Source organism: Rhipicephalus microplus, chromosome 3 (assembly GCF_043290135.1).
Source record: "Rhipicephalus microplus isolate Deutch F79 chromosome 3, USDA_Rmic, whole genome shotgun sequence".
Lineage (NCBI taxonomy): Eukaryota > Metazoa > Arthropoda > Arachnida > Ixodida > Ixodidae > Rhipicephalus > Rhipicephalus microplus.
Window position 1 is genome coordinate 14,277,957 of NC_134702.1, and position 16,238 is coordinate 14,294,194.

At 47.8% G+C, this 16,238-nt stretch overlaps 1 protein-coding gene across 1 annotated transcript in view; it reads right to left on the reverse strand.

The window, feature by feature from the left end:
• Nucleotides 1–16,238, reverse strand: part of ct (homeobox protein, cut) — a 699,473-nt gene that overhangs the window by 570,768 nt on the left and 112,467 nt on the right. The window contains exon 2 of the mRNA XM_075888929.1: nt 14,195–14,305. Coding sequence (XP_075745044.1) covers nt 14,195–14,305 — 111 coding nt within the window. The remainder of the gene's footprint in view (nt 1–14,194; nt 14,306–16,238) is intronic.

A 16,238-nucleotide genomic window follows, 5' to 3' on the forward strand; every position in this document is an offset into this window, starting at 1 on the left:
TGGAGCCACTCACCTCCCACCATCGTGTCTGCCGCTCTGCGGGTTAGACAAGTGTATGTGCTGAAATAATTCGCCATGACTGTGAATGGAGACGCATAAGAGAACATGTGTACATAGAACATTCATAAGTTTTTTTTTGTTATTTCTTTTGAAACGGGAGAATAACGAATGAGCTTCAGCTCCGTGATAATGGTCAGTGTGTTAAAAATATGAGCTTTGCAAACTTTATACGGTCAGCTGTCAGAAACATTGGATTTCATTCCCTAGAAAATCGCTTTGCAAGTATACCGTATTGTTACAAGAATACGAACATATTGAAAAAAGGCTCGGGAAATGGAACTTTCTCAGCCGGGAGCCGGTTGCACAATAGCGACGCCGATGCCCATTTCGTCGCAAAATTAGATCATCACCGATTCTTTCATTTCTGGGCCCCCGAGCTATCAGTGATTGAATGTGATACAGAGCTATTGTTTAAACTTGTTGCTCATACGTAATCATGTGTTTACTTGGACACGAAAAAAACTAAAACGTAGAAGAATCTGTCTTGCCACTGCGTGTTTCTTCGTATTCATTTTTCACACCTTAATTCTTATAACATCATTGGTGGTGGTGTTCGTGATGTTTCGACTTCTAAATGTGTTCGTCCTTTAACATAAATACGCAGCAACTAGCTCAGCTCTTTCCTATACTAAAAAAACAATGATGGCAATGTCGATAAGTGGGAAGGAACAGGAGTGGTAGGAGATCAGGCCAAGTTTAAATAGGTCCGTGTTTCAAACCCGTGGTGAAACTTGATCTCGCGTAAACTTTGTGCCGCATCGTGACGGGACTTGGGTCATACGACTGCACTTTCGCCCACAATGCTTACACAACTTCGTCCTGTAAACGAAGGCACACCTATTTACGCCGCATTACTGCGTTCGTTCTTTATATCCAGAGCGCAAATGACGACATGTACGGCAGCTCGATACTCTCCAAACTACGAGGCTTAGTCGGAAGTATACGAGAGAACTTGGCGGAAACGAGAGCTCTCGAGAAGAGCGCCATTGGGCCTCTATCTGCGCCTAGCGTCGATGAATGTGAGTGCATACGCGCTCGGAGCCCCACACTTGCTACGGATTCCTTGCGATTCTGGTGGCATCAAAGGTTTTTTTTTTTTTCGCTTTACAGCCGTTGTAGAGGTGGATCAGGCGCTTGAAGAAAGAAAAAAAAATCGGGTCGAAGCGTGCGCGCCATATTTTCCACATCTCGCACTCGTTAATGACGTGACGGCCGACTGGGCCCTTTGTGCTTAGCACCCACACCGTGCCAGTGGCACCGACACGAGCACTCCGTGCCGTTTGTCCCCTTTTTTTAGTTTACATTTCGTTCAAACTTTTCCACCTTACCGAGTCGCAACCGATTATTTCCTTTTTGTATCCCCTCTCGAAAGCTTTTCCTTTCGCATCCCGCAAAAGTCTTGCGCCCCCGAGCGATTATGCCGGGCCTAGAATTCCTCGCTGTCGCGACCTTTGTGATTTCTTTTTTTTTCTCCTTTTAACTGTGGCCACCGACAAGCCACATGCTTTCCGTTTCGCCGCGCAGCGAGTCGCAGCGCGTGAAGCCAGAGGAGGTGCGCGCTTTGTTATCGAAAAATCCTCATCGCGACACGACTTTCAACGAGCGTGTTCAGCGCACACACTGATGCACCGGCGGTCTCCGCACTGATTCGGAATAATTTTCGACCCGGCTGCCACGTCTGGCGAAAATTGTGAACGCTCGCCTTGCTTCTATTTCCTGAAAAGAACGGGTTCACCCACTAAGAATGAACGAAAAGTAGAAAAAAAAAGCGTCCGTACAGAAAGGGGGGGTCTTTAAACGAAAGGTTAAGAAGGGAAGAGGGAGTGCATGGCAGAATCAAAGCAAAGACCGGAACAAGCCGTGGGGGGGAAAGTGAGTTAAATAATTCAAGGGAATCTCACCACCTCGATCACCGCGACGACATTCAGAGAAAATTTGCCTATGAAAGCGAGAGTGCCGCGCGCGGAAAAAAAAAAGAAGAGCAGAAAAGAAAAGCTGATGAAGCCATTGTCGAGAGCGGAGGTGACAAAACGTTCCGTTTCGCTGGGTGGCGCTTTCGTACGCATTCTTTCTTTATTTACATCCTCCGCGTTGTTCTGTTTTTCTGGCGTGCCGAAGACGACGCGAGCGAACGATCTCACAAGCAGAGATTCGGTGTTCAACGTTCGTCCACCCTCCTTCCTCTTCCATTGCCTTCCCTTCAAATACACACACACACACACACACACACCTTCATAGCGGTTTAATCTCAACAAACACCCTTGCCTTTCCCGTTTGCGAGGATAACTCTGGGACAAGGAAAGCGAGTCGAATACAAACCGTTTCCTTTTTGAATCCCATCTCACCATTCGTAACGGGCTCCCGAAGAATTTGCCCGATGTCTTGAACTCGCTTTCTTTTTTCTCGGTTAAGTGCAGATGTGTACGCTCGCCCTTGTGTACGAGCGCCATTCTGTCTTTTTTTTTTTTTTCCATTGCCGTTCGCTCTCTCGTACAAACGTAGTTCTTTTCATTTTCGCATTGCGATTCACAGTATTTAAGGCCTCTTCGAGCGGAAATTCCCAACCTTTTCACTTGATTCCGTCCGTCTCCAATATTTTTTCTTTCTTCTTCGTCGCCTAGTTCTGTTTTTCAGGAACAAAGTTCGTTTCAAAAGTATGCACACCTCACACAGGCGACGCAACGCTGGTGAGGAAGTTAGCGAAGAAGGGAGAGAGAAAGTCGCAATAAAACGCCTCGCGAATCTTTATCTCGTATAGCTCTTTATATTTTCCATTCTGTCTCTCTCTCTCTTTCGTCTTCTGAGAGCCTCCGAGCGAGACCGACCTCGCGCCCCCGGTCTTCCTCGCCTCGTCGGCGCGCGCACACACACAGAGCGGCGTTTTTGTAATTGTCCGAGGCAGGCATTCACTCGTATATGTGCACACATCGGTGCGGTGGCAGCCCGAGGCCCTTTCCTTCGTCTTCTTCCCACCTCGACCTCCCATCCACAACGAAAAAACGGAAGCGGTGCGCCAAGTCCCACGATGCAGGAAGCAAGACACGCGCGTCTGAGTTTTTTTGCACGCCCCGCCAGATACGAGACGTCGAGCGAGCCGCGCCTGCACCACGAAAAAAAAACAAGAAAAAAACACGACACTATAGAGCACGTGCGGTTCCTGAATAGGAGTGGGTTATCGAACAAGGAACGGCGAAGTTGATTGTGCAGCGCGAATTTCCCAGTCGCACTTTTGAAGCGCTTCCGTTACATTTAAGTTCGCTTTATCTGGTCCATTCACTCTCGATTGGAAATTTTAAAAAAAGAAAGAGGTTGGTCTCGGAACACTTACGAGCGAGAAATGAGTCAACGGAAGCCCGAGGTGCAGAAACGGAATGAGAAGTAGAAATTCATTGCGATTGCCGCGATATCTTAATAGGAATTACTGCGGTCGTGTGTCATACTATTCCGAAAGAATTCGGGGAGCAATGAGCATAGAGCTCGCATAAGGTGCGAATTTGTTTCACTAGATTACAGATTGTTTCCCTTTTCTATGAACAGCTGTTTACGACCAGATGATCGATGTATGAAAAAGGATAACAATGGGACGTATAATTCTTGCGTCGATAAGCTTAAATTTGCACAGCGTTTGTTTCGTGGCACAACAGATCAGAAATATCTGCATTGAGTTAAATATAAAACGCTTACGTTTAATAACAATGGTGTCGGTTTACTCCATGAAACACTGTAAACCAACTTGTTCACACAGTAAGTGACGCGACGGAAACGAAGGAACTCGACTTTTCTGCAGTCTCCAAACACAGAACTGGGTCAGTGTGATCGCGATGCTCGTCGAACACTATACGTGATGGCCGTCTTGTGCCATGCTTCCTGTTGACGGCTGTTCCCGTGACCAACGCCTCTGACGGGACAGATCACTCCTTCTAGAGGGCGCCGGCCAGCGCCTTCTAGGGATAGCTGGAGAATTGCTTTGATATCTCAGCTTCCTTGTTTTGCTTTGCTTGCTTGTTTCATTCGCTTTGCGGAGATAACTGTACCTGCGCAGCAGCGCACGAATGATAGCAAAGGTATCTTTGATTTGTCGCGTTAGCCATACCATATGTCATGGCTCATCGGCGTTGCTGACGGGATTGGAGAGTTCGACCCCTGCTCTCTAAAAAAAAAAAGAAAAATCAATTTTGCATGTTATACCTTCACCCACGGATTCAACCCAACGCACACAAAGGTCACTTTTCTCTCCTTTCCCTCCTGTCCTTCCTCTACTCCTCTTATTCCTCCCGTCCCCCCCCCACCAAAAAAAAAAGAAATTTGTGGCCTCGCCCTTGTCATGGCGATTTGAGAGACTGTTGCTGTCATCTCACACATTGCACACACATGCAGCAGCGAGGTATTAAGAGACAGGAATGAACATTGCCATGAAGGTGTTTCGCATTTTGCGATGCGCGAGACTGTGCGATGTTTTACGAGCTTATAGACATAACATGTCGTAATCTTCGAACTTCCTTCACGTTTTCAGGGAGCCTACTTGCGAATGGCCAGGAAAAAGGCGGGCTGTTGTTCGTACAGTGCATGGGCCACTAGCATTTCGCCTCCCTCAAAATGCGACCGCCGCGGCTGGAATCAACCTCGCGACTTTAAGGTCAGCTTCGTAACCACTACGCCATCGCGGTGGACAATAGAAGAAAAAAAAAAACGTTCTCCCTGGAGATTGCACGAGTAGCTGTATTTCACCAGTGCCAGTGGTTGGCCCGTGTTACTTAAGCGCCAGTAAACTACGCAGTGCCGCACAGCTGTTCTCACCGTTTTGCCAGCACCGTTTTACTGCCAGAACCAAAGTGGACACTGACATGCCTTTTTAGAATCGACGTCACACGTGACGTTTCTGCTCAGGTCACGAGACTCTTCTGCGTGCAACGGCGGGAGGAATCAAATATGCCACGAAAACCCGCAACAAAACGTGCTTCACTTCACTGCACGCAACTGCCGAAGCGCGCTCTACAGCCTAGCGGCTCGAGATCTCCCTCCATACTCTGGCTCGCTTTCACTTTCAGCGTTTTCTCCGATGCGGCAGCTATAAATTTCCAGAAATCTCCCCAGCAGCAGCGGTACAGCGCCGACAACGCGCCTCGCATTTCTTTCTTCCAGACGCGGCACGCGTGCTCTTTGGACCTTCCGGTTCAACGCTCCGTCGGAGCGCCACTCAAGAGGCGACAAACCACGACTCGAGAAAGAGAGAGCGAAGAAGAAGGAAAAAAAGTGACAAAACTCGAACTCGGGAAGCCGCTTCGCCTTCAACACCCTAGGTTCGAAGAGCCGCCAGGACTACAGAGCGCAGTATATACGAAGTGCACTGCATCGACAAAGAAAGAAAGGAGACGACGTAGCATCGAGAACGTGGACGTGTTGAGAGGAGAGGGGAGGGGCAGTTATATAGGAAACGTACGACATATATCGCCTTGAACGCTCGCTCGACTGCCCGCGGCTGGGAGAGTCTATATTTTTCGCGGCACGTACGGTGTTTTCCTTTGCTCGCTCCCCACTCTTATACAAGGTTGCTTTCTGGCGCCTTATCCCGATTATTTACTGGAACCACCAGGGACACTCTAGCCTCCTATCCCGCCAAGCATTTCCGTCACGGACCCGACAGGGATGTGCGAACTTTTTTTTTTCCTTCGCTATCAACGGCATGTTTTTGTTTCCTCGTGGCGCGGTTGTTTATTGGCACCCAGCTGCACAGTGTAGGGCGTAAGAGGCCACTTCCCGCAAAACCCCGAACCTGCTTGTCGCGGTTGAATCATCCCCCTTTATTGTGCATGCTTCACGCTCGGCCGCGCGATCCGGTAAAGCCCAGCGCAACCGGGCAACGCCGACACTGTTTTTTTTTCTTCTCCGGGCAAGGAGGGCGGGAAGTGAAAGCGGCGTTTGGTCGGCGAGTCGATCGCCATTCACTGCTTATAGGCAATGAAGAGGAGAGTTGTGTCTACATTTCCGGCAATCCGATAACGCTCAATGTGCTTCGTGTGGAAGGTCCACAAGCGGAAGAAAAAAAAAAAAAAAAAGATGCACCCCGCGAGTAGCACACCGGGACGGGAAAAATAAATGAATAAAAAAATCCCAAAAGGCGAGCAAGTGATGGAAGGTAGTGGAGACCCCGGGAAGGCCAAGTGGCCACTAGGTGGACGAGTGTCGCGCGCGCACGTGGGGAAGTGATTCCGAGCACCGACCATGGCTACGCGCCGGTGATGGCTACAAATGGCTACGGCCGCGGAACATCAGTTCCCCGTTCGGAACAGCGCTTCCTTTTCTACTACCGACCTATACTTCTCGCTCGCGTGTGCGTCGTTTACCGAAGGCAGCCACGCGAGACTGCCACTGCAGTTGCTCGCTATCGCGGTCGGGCAGAAGCCTCAACCACCGTTACGTGGTATACGCGCCTCATTGGCTTCTCCTCGCTACTTTAGTGTTCGGCAGGAAAGAAAAAAAAAGAAAGAGGCGATAACGGAAAGTGGAAAGGAGCCGACGCGCTTCCTTTTGTTTATCGATACAAGAGAGTCTGCAGCTCTGAAGAGCTACACTGTTTACCGCGGCCTCTCACAGCCCGTTCCTATTTTCTTTACGCTGTAGTTGATTGATATGTGGAGTTTAACTTACCAAAACCACCATATGATAGACGCCGTAGTGGAGGACTCCGGAAATTTCGACCACCCGGGGTTCTTTAACGTGCACCCAAATCTGAGCGCACGGGCCTACAGCATTTTCGCCTCCATCAAAAATGCAGCCGCCGCAGCCGGGGTTGCAACCCGCGACCTGCGGGTCAGCAGCCGAGTACCTTATAGACCTCCGCGGTGGAGCTTTATGCTGTAGTTGATCATGTAGTAGCGGTACTATGCTGTAGTTGCTGCAGTACTATGCTGTTTATACTGTAGTTGATCATTAGTAGCGGTTCTTGTCGCCATCCTCGTCGTTGTTGTTGTTGTTGTTGTTGATGATGATGACGATGATGCTGCTGCTGCTGCTGATGATGATGTACGAAGAAGTTGTGACATGACTACACATTAGATTTGCGATTCTGGCAGTAATGAGTTATATAGAACGGTAAATAACGATAAACTAAAAAAAGTATTATTACATTGTCCGTCGTTACCATGCACACAAAATTATATTATGCCCCAACAAAATTCACTGGTTAATTGCATTTAATGTCAGAATTTCAGCATATGCATCTGCATGCCATGACTGCGCGTCAGTGTACTTCTGTCCTAAAAAATATCAAAGAAAGAAATCTCGGCCACATCGCAGAGTGAAATGAACTAGCACCTTCATCGTTCACAACGTACACGCAACTGCCCGGAGTGACCCTTTTTTTTTTTTGTTACTACTGGTACAAACGTTTGTGCATGCGGCCTACGTCTTAGTTCCAGCACAATGTTCGAGAAATTCGCACCCTTTGAAACTACATCTAGTTTCCTAACTGTCATCATCTATCAGATACACACAATAAACCTTTGCTTCTGGTACATTCTGATTACGCAATGCGTATGCGTAGAGTTGTGTAATGGCGTCATCGAAAGAAAGGTAGCGAGAAATAAAAGCAAGATAGGATATTGTTATTGTTCAAACAGGTACTACACACAAGTCGGTATGCCGATGGACGCGGTTGTAAACGAGCGCGTGGAGTGACATTTTCGGGGGTTGAGTATACTGGCCATGCGTGTGCCTCGGTCCGTCTCAGTTTCCACTACGCATGTGCAAGTCTGTAGATCTCAAGCAGAGCAGGGCAGAGGCCGCGCCGCCAATATGCACAAGCCGAGCGGCTCAGCACCACGCGCGAGTTGACTGCACTCTCCCGTTCCCTTCGCGCCGCCAACTCCAGCCACACCACACCTCGAAGGTGTCGGTTAAAAAGCTCCCGGGCCTCGTTCAGCCCTCCCGATGGAGTCCAAACTTGGGCGAGCCGAATCCCGGAAGGTCGGCCGTTATCCGAGAGAGGCGAGACGTTTAATTTGGCGATGCGGCGCCGCTGCCAAGAAATCCACGCCGACGGCGGCCGCGAGCGTTGCAGCTGCCTCAATTTGTCTCCGCTAATGAACGACGTCCCCGACGGACGAAGAACGCCGCTCTGAAGCGGCACTCGGCGCGGATTTCCTGGCCGAGACAAGCTTTGGTGAATTTGCGCGGCTTCTTCTTCTCTCTGGGAGCACGCGGGATCCCGGAAAAGGCGTCCGCCTTGTGCAGTCCCCTCTGTACACTACCTGGCGCTTTCATCTTGCTGCAGCGCAGCCACGTATTCTCGGGCCAACGAATGCAGCCGCTCTTTCCCGAGAGGTAGAAAAACGGATCGAATACACGGCCAGACCTTGTGCCTTTTTTTTTTTTTTTCTCTTCCCTTCCTTTGACTGGCTTATAAATAGTGCGCACCGGTTCGTTTCGAATGAGACTCAAACCACTGGCGCCAGCTCGGGGAGACCAGAAAGAATTTTAGTTTTTTTTCGTTTGGTTATTTTGGCGCTCTTGAATACACCGCTGGAAGTTTCTATTGCGACAATTTTGTGTGCGGTTGACAGTGATCCATGGTCTTCCCTGATGTACGAACGCTGTCCCGAGTGTCTGTGGTAGGGAGGACGCGATATGTCTACGGAGCAAGGAGTAATTGTCGTCTAGATGCACAGAGCTCGACTCGGCGAAACGCCGGCGCGCTTGCGCTTGACGTGCGCTCGAAGAGCGGCGCAACGCCACTGCAGACGGGGCCGCGAATAGCGCGGCTTTTTCTATAGAAGAGAATCGGAGAAGTTTCCGTGGTATAAATTAGCTCGCACCCCATGCGCCTCCTATATATTAAGCTGTCGTTTGGTATAACTGCATTGTAGAAGACATAAAAAAAAAAGTTCAGTTCAGTGGCATCACGGACATAGTATATACCCCTAAAACGTTAATTCAGTTATAGAAAGAACGTAGATTAACTAACTTTCTGCGCAAAACCTGGGAAAGTCTTTGATACTTCGCAATCCAATATAGTCCGGTACAGCATTGCGTGCTGCCTTGAAGCACACTCACCTTCATGAAAAAAGAAAAAAAATCGAGGGAGATGTTTTGCGGAACAGGGAATTATTTGCTTTCAATCAATCAATCAATTATTCAATTAAACAATCAATCAATCACGAATTCGATGGTAATATACAGAATACGCTAAACGAGAGCATTTGTTGCCGAGCACAATGTTACGGATTTGACTCCTATAGCCATTAAGGCCCCATTTCGATGGACCTGAAAATCAAGAAGACTCCTGAATTTAGGTAAGGAGCAGATAAATAAATTCGAGTAGTCAAAATGAATCCACAGTCTTTTATACTGAGGCGCCATTCACAGCAATAGCCAACGTTTTGTATGTTCAAAGTTCAACACAAGAGCATTTAATCCGTATCTAAGAGATCCCAATTTCGGCGTTTATTTTAGCGCAGAGCAAGTTCGGATGTGCTTCGCGTGGAGCATCAGACGCATTACTCGAAGGTCGCAGGTTCGGTCCAGGCTGGCGTCAAATCTTTTAGTCAACTTTTTATTGCTTCCCATTTACATTAGAATTGCTCCTAATAACATCCCATATACTTTGCTTGACATCTTTGTCTGTTAGTTTCATAATATTGTGTCTAGCGAAAATTTAAAAAAAAACAAACCCTTGAATTAACATCTTTAACTATCAAAACTAGAGTATTATACATCTCCGCCAGTATTCTGTACTGCTTACGAGGTAAAAAGGACTTGCACACTGAGAAGCGGCACTGCCTTCGCGTACTTCAACTGGTATAGCGCATTACGAACAAACAAACAAACAAACAAAAAAAAAACCGGTCGAGCATACCTCTGTCCTCTTGTGTCGGTCTGCTCGTGCCCTTTCGTTTTTTTTTTTCTTTAGGAGCGAAGCTCCTTAAAGCGTGGATCTGTCCATCCCTTGTGTGCATGTATGTAGTAGTACGTAGCCACCAATGGCACATACTCGCTCTATAGAGCGGGTATGTGCCACAGGAGATGTGAGATGGGAGATGGCCGTACTTGGAGTGTTCACTAGATGGACGCACGGACGGACGGACGGACAGGCTAGAAGGCGGACGGACGGATAGATAGACGCGCGGACGTACGGGCGGATGGACGCACGAACAGACAGACAGACAGATGGATGGGCGGACTCACGGGCGGACGCATGGATGGATGCACGGATGGTCGCGCGGATGGACGGACGGAAGCACGGACGGGCTGACGGACACTTCGCCCCACTCGTCATCATTCATTGCGTGGATATGCTGTGTTTTTTTTTTTTCTTTCGTTCGTAGTGCGCTCTACCAGATCAAGTACGACGAACCAAATCAACACTTGCTGCCTTCGCGACAATAGTGCAACATGTGGAAATGTGAAGGTGGAGTCCCGGCGCATGCGCGCGGTGGCCAAGCATTCGCAAACCGCACCGCACAAACACGAACTACTGCTGCGTTCAAACCGTTTGCTGTACGTGTCGTGTGTACACAACTTTACAGTTCCCACAATATATATGTTTCACGGCGTAGTGTGCGTTACCATTCTATGATTACACGCTGACCGGTGAGTTTTCCTTGGTTGCCAGGAAAGCAGCAATTGCAAACATTGGTTCTCGGTATTTTCAAGGCCTCTGCATTTTTTTCTGACACAGAAGTTTGACGCCAAGAAGCACCCACTTTTAATACCTGAATTCAGCAAACAAACCTAGACTTCCCTTTTGCTCGGGATGCATAATATGACCGTGCACTGAGCGAGATGACACGATACTTTTAAATATTACACGGATTTCACGTTGGAGAAACAGTCACCGAAAGTTTAAGAGGCAAGTTTGTGAATCCAAATCTGTTGTTCAATGATCTTCCCCTGTTTCCTTTTCTATTCGCAGAATTGTATAGCCTGGCGCAAATGTTTTTCTGTATAGCTGTGAAATCAGCCTCCTCTTTCTGGTCAAGCTGCGATATATGTGCTGACGGCTGAAGAACGTCGAATATTTATTGCTGTACTTTCATTTTTGTTGCTGTTTGATAACTAAGAGCATCATGACGATGATTATGAGACACCGTAAGTAAATTTCTGCTCATATAAACTTCATAGGTCTATTTTACTAAGCAGGAGGACCTCCGCCAAGTTGCGCAAGCGTTCGCACTGAATCATAAATACAAAACAGTAATTTGGGGCTACGAGTTACGAGAAGAAAGCTAAATCGAAGAAAAACACATTCTAGCTATGTCTGGGAGTGCGATATATTACGTCCGATACTTGAGAGAAAGCAAGCGAAACTAATTTTTCCTTCGCTCCAGCATCGAGTTGCCTACAGGGGGAACAGCTGCTCCTCGAACTTAGTGGAAATATGAGCGAGAACGCGAAATGCGGAATAATAATGAAGAATGTTCAAACAAACTAAAGCACGGCTCTTGCACCGCAGAGATAAAAATAACCGAAAAAAAAAGAGAGCGTGCCTTGTTCACTCAAGCCAACTTTGAAGCGGCTCGTTAATAAAGCGAGCCTCGCCTAAAGCAAAACCTGTAAAGACAGCGTATGAACTGCTTGCTCCCTCGAGCAGCGTGGGACAGTGCGCGCTTATTTTCGCCTGCGCGGGCACTCTTCGAATTGCTTTTATCTTTTTGGATGCAATTCTGACAGCTGTCAGTCGAATCCTGAGCGAAAAAGAAAAGTGCCGGTAAGGAATATTTTTAATAAAGGCGTCATTATACGTGCCACGCGATTTCGGAAAGACCGCTATATCCCCAACACGCTGAGGCACACAGCGCGTGGTCGAGTAAACAACAAACAGGAAGTACCACTTCTCCGAGGCTCCTCGGGCCGAAAACAAAAAACAAAAGAAGCGATATAGCATTATGTTCCCAATCTAAACAGCAGGTGAGCCTCGCTGTCTCTCTTGTGCAAGAACGCCCGAAAACAAAAAAAGGGAAAACTTGCCACCCTCGGACTCGTGCGCAAGGGGTGAGTTGACTGCCTTCAATATCCGGCCCTGGTGCCACTCAGGCCTCGTCCCTGGGTCTCGCGAAAGACAATAACGTCGCTCAGGCTGATGACGCAAATTTCTTCTGTATACAGGGCCGTCGACAAAGGTTGCAGAAAAGCAAGTGAGCTTTCGAGGGCCTTTCCGGCACCGCATGCTTTCGGAGGTTCCTCTTTTGTAGGGTCGTGTGCCTCTGCTTTCCAGACCACTAGACTGGGGTGAGCTCCACAGGGAGGCTCTGTATACTGGCCACAACCGCAATGCTGGTAATTAATGAATGAAACGCTCCATTCTTGCAAACTTATTCTCCCGTTGAAGGTGGACACCTCTGTCCGGGGTGTACATGGCCATGGCCATCTTGCGAGCTCTGTTGATCAGGCTTCGAGCAGAACAGTGCAGCCTCCCACTGCTCTCGTGTTGGTACGTCATTTATAGGCACCGCCTTCGAGGCACATGTAACGTAGTGAAGGGTTGGGTGTTCTCGTCATATCGTGCATTTGTTGTCGTACGTCGCTGGATAGATTTTGCAAAGTAGAATGAGATTTATATAGTATGCAGCGGTCTTCAGGCAAGAGACGTCTCTATACAGGGGCCTTTGTGGGTAGGGTCGGGGGGGGGGGGGGGGGCAAATTTTTCTAAGAGCTCTTCGGTGTTCTAAGAATGCTTCGTATATAGCTTCTAGTGACTGCTCATGATTAGCCATCATTGTGCGCCGCAAAGGCGAAAATTTACCGGCTTCTCACGTCAACGGCGTGAATACAAGTGATGCAAAAAGTTGTATCACGTGGTGATGTCGCCATATAACGTAAAAGCGTCACAAATCGTCAAAACTTGCAACGTCATCATGACGACATCGTTGGTTAAATGGATACTGGACAAAAATAAGAAAAACTGACAAAACTCGGAAGATGCCAAGTCCCGATAAACGGAGTTTATCTCTCGTATTTTTTAACAGTTGGTTGTATTTTCGGTGGATTGTGAGCGCGCGGTGGCTGCTCGCGAGCGCGAGCAGTGACGTCAAACTCACCGAGGAGCATGCAAGATACACGTGTTCTTGTCCTCCTCTTCTTTTTCTCCAGCTGTCCTATCAATCCATTCTTTCCCTTCCACAAAAGCGCTGGCGCTTAGCCCCAGCCGGAAGCATTGTTCGCTGCTGTTGCTGTTCATAGCGGTTCTGGGATTGATTGATATGTGGGGTTTAACGTCCCAAAACCACCATATGATTATGAGAGACGCCGTAGTGGAGGGCTCCGGAAATTTCGACCACCTGGGGTTCTTTAACGTGCACCCGAATCTGAGCACACGGGCCTACAACATTTCCGCCTCCATCGGAAATGCAGCCGCCGCAGCCGGGATTCGAACCCGCGACCTGCGGGTCAGTAGCCGAGTACCTTAGCCACTAGACCACCGCGGCGGGGCGCGGTTCTGGGATCCAAAGTAGAAGATGAGCGAGTCGAGAGACGCGGGTGATGGCTGGCATTGTTGGCTTGCCAGTTTCCGGTGAGTTCGACGTCACCCAACGTCACATACTTTTGTTCATGGCGCTGCCGCTAGACGCGACAGTTTGGGAAAAAAACGCATTAAATTCATTATTTTCCCGTAGTTTCTGCTCGGAATGAAGGTTGTCTCTATCGATTTCAGAATCCAATATATCGATAAGGGTGAAAATATTGGCGGCGAAAATTTTGTTCAGTATCCCATTAAAGGCAGGCTGATGAGGCAGTGAAAACCCATGCTAGTCGCAGAAAGTATTCGGAGCGGGGTGCGGCAGGTTCAATACATCGGCTTAGGAAACAAAAAAAGATGACTTCCGTCATCGGGTCGACTGAGGCATATGCATAAAATAACTTAGTGCGTTTGTTTTACTACAATGCAATCGAATTAAGAGGGCACGTGCCTGAAGGCAGAGCTCATCATGGACCTTTTCGACAAATGCAGTACCTTAGGACGGTTTCAAGTTGTACGGCTGAAAGAAAATGCCGAAGATTCTAAAATTTTGCTGATGATTGTACTAACAACAAAGTAAAACAATTAATAAACCCTCGGTTACACATGAAAATAACATATCGGTATTAGTTCTTGGTGTACGGTGCCCCGCACAGCGGGTGCAGGGCTAACAAAACTCACGTGGGGCGCTGTCTTCTTGAATTCCCGGCAGAGTTGCACGAGCCGGGACCTGGCTGCATCGCTCGCGTCTTGTCTGTCTACCAGTTCGGTGGCTGTCACGTCCAGTTCCTTCTGCAATGAAGTAAGCGCAACAAGGTCACAAGAAAGCACCCGCGCACTCGTATCTATAAGTTTAGATCTTAAGTTCATGCATGGCAATTTTGACCAAGTACTATGTCGTATGTGGTAAAGACCAACCATATGCATGGCAGTATTTATTTATTAGCTCATGACGCTTTTTGAGACATTCCGCCTAGCAAGTTTCGTAGAGACAGAGAGAGAGAAAGAGAGAGAGAAAAGAGGAGGACCGTTAGGTTAACCAGATTTGTGTCTCGTCCATTCACTATCCGCAAGAAAGAATGGGTTGGAGGGGGAGCGGTTAAAGTTTCATGAGCAGGTTATTCATAAGAATGCGAAAGCAGATAAGCACACTTTCATTTATTCGGCAGTCCGCTTCAATCTTGTACCCATCTTAGTCAAACTGATTGCTTGATGTTCAATTTCAACACTTTCGTATATTAAGTCCTGATGCGTTGTAGCAGAGTTTATTTGCACTGCAGTTTATAGCTGGTGCCACTTTTTCTGTTCCCCATTTACTCCTAGAGCATACATAACCTAGTGCGCACTATTTTCGGGATGGCTTTGGTATTGTTTTGTATGGCATGATGATTGTTGGGGTCGTGGACTCTACTTCATGTTGCTTTTTTTTCGTCTTGTAAGTCATTGAGTGTTTGTTAAATGCTCTTTTTACTCCACTATAATACACTCAACATTTCACGCTTTTGTACTTCCTGCACACTGTTATGTTCATTCTATCTCCCACCCCTGTCCAAAGTCTGGCTTGAAGGCTAGCAGTATTCTCCTAAATAAATAAATAAATAAATAAATAAATAAATAAATAAATAAATAAATAAATAAACGCCCACAAATGATGATTATGTCGGTTAGGTTGTAACCCACCGCGGAAGCTTATCAGGTTTCGCGCTGCTAAGCTCGAGGGCGCGGGTTCGATTCCCATGTAGCTGCGGCGACCTTTCGATGGAGGTGAAATAAAAAGGGCACCCCTATAATAATATTTGGGTGCAGAACCCCAGGAAGTTGAAATTCCCACGCCATGGCATATGCTTCATAATCACATCGTAGTTTTGTCACATAAAGCCCCATTAATTATAATTTATAGTATAGCTTAAGTTGAGCTGCTTTCCCGGTAGTAACAGGGACGCCAACACGAAATGGACGTCTAGTATCATTATGTGCGCGTCCCACCAAATGAACGAGAAACTATCACCACGCCGTCGCGATACATTTATTGACCCATTATGCAAGCGCTTATATAAACGAATGGGCGACCAGTCTTAGGTTTCTGGCTATAACTTAGTACCAGCGTCACGTATAGTTAGCGCAACTGAGCTTCCCCTTCTGCTAAGCATAAGCTCAACTAGCACATTTGCGACATTCTGCTGTTATGCACCATGCTTGCTGTTACACTTTAGCTGAAATAATAACAAGTATTGTTTTGGTGTTACGTGCCAAAACCACAGTACGATTATGACAGACGCTCTACTGGAGGGCTCCGGAAATTTTTAACTCCTGGTGTTCCTAAATCTAAGTGCACGGGCATTTAGAACTTTGGATCCATCGACATGCTGCATGCGCAGTCGGGATTTGATCCCACGACCTTCGCCTCAGCAGTGCAGCACCACTCGGCCACCGTGGCAGGTTTTCCCTGAAAGAGCGGTTACACCAGATGTCCAGTTAAGAGTAACTGGCGAAACATTGCCGAGCCTGGAGTCTTAAACGAAACTGTCGCAATGAGCTCAACGAAAGCACGTCATATTGCGATAATCAGGTAATCCGTAGCATCACCGTCACACGCGCTCTGCCAACACGACTGCGCGTGCACTTGTATACTCTGAACGAAGAGGCGGCTTTGTGTCAACACACCCCTTCGAAGTGCTCGCAAAAAGTTGTGAAAGGCTGAGTGAGAAGATATACCAGGGGCGCG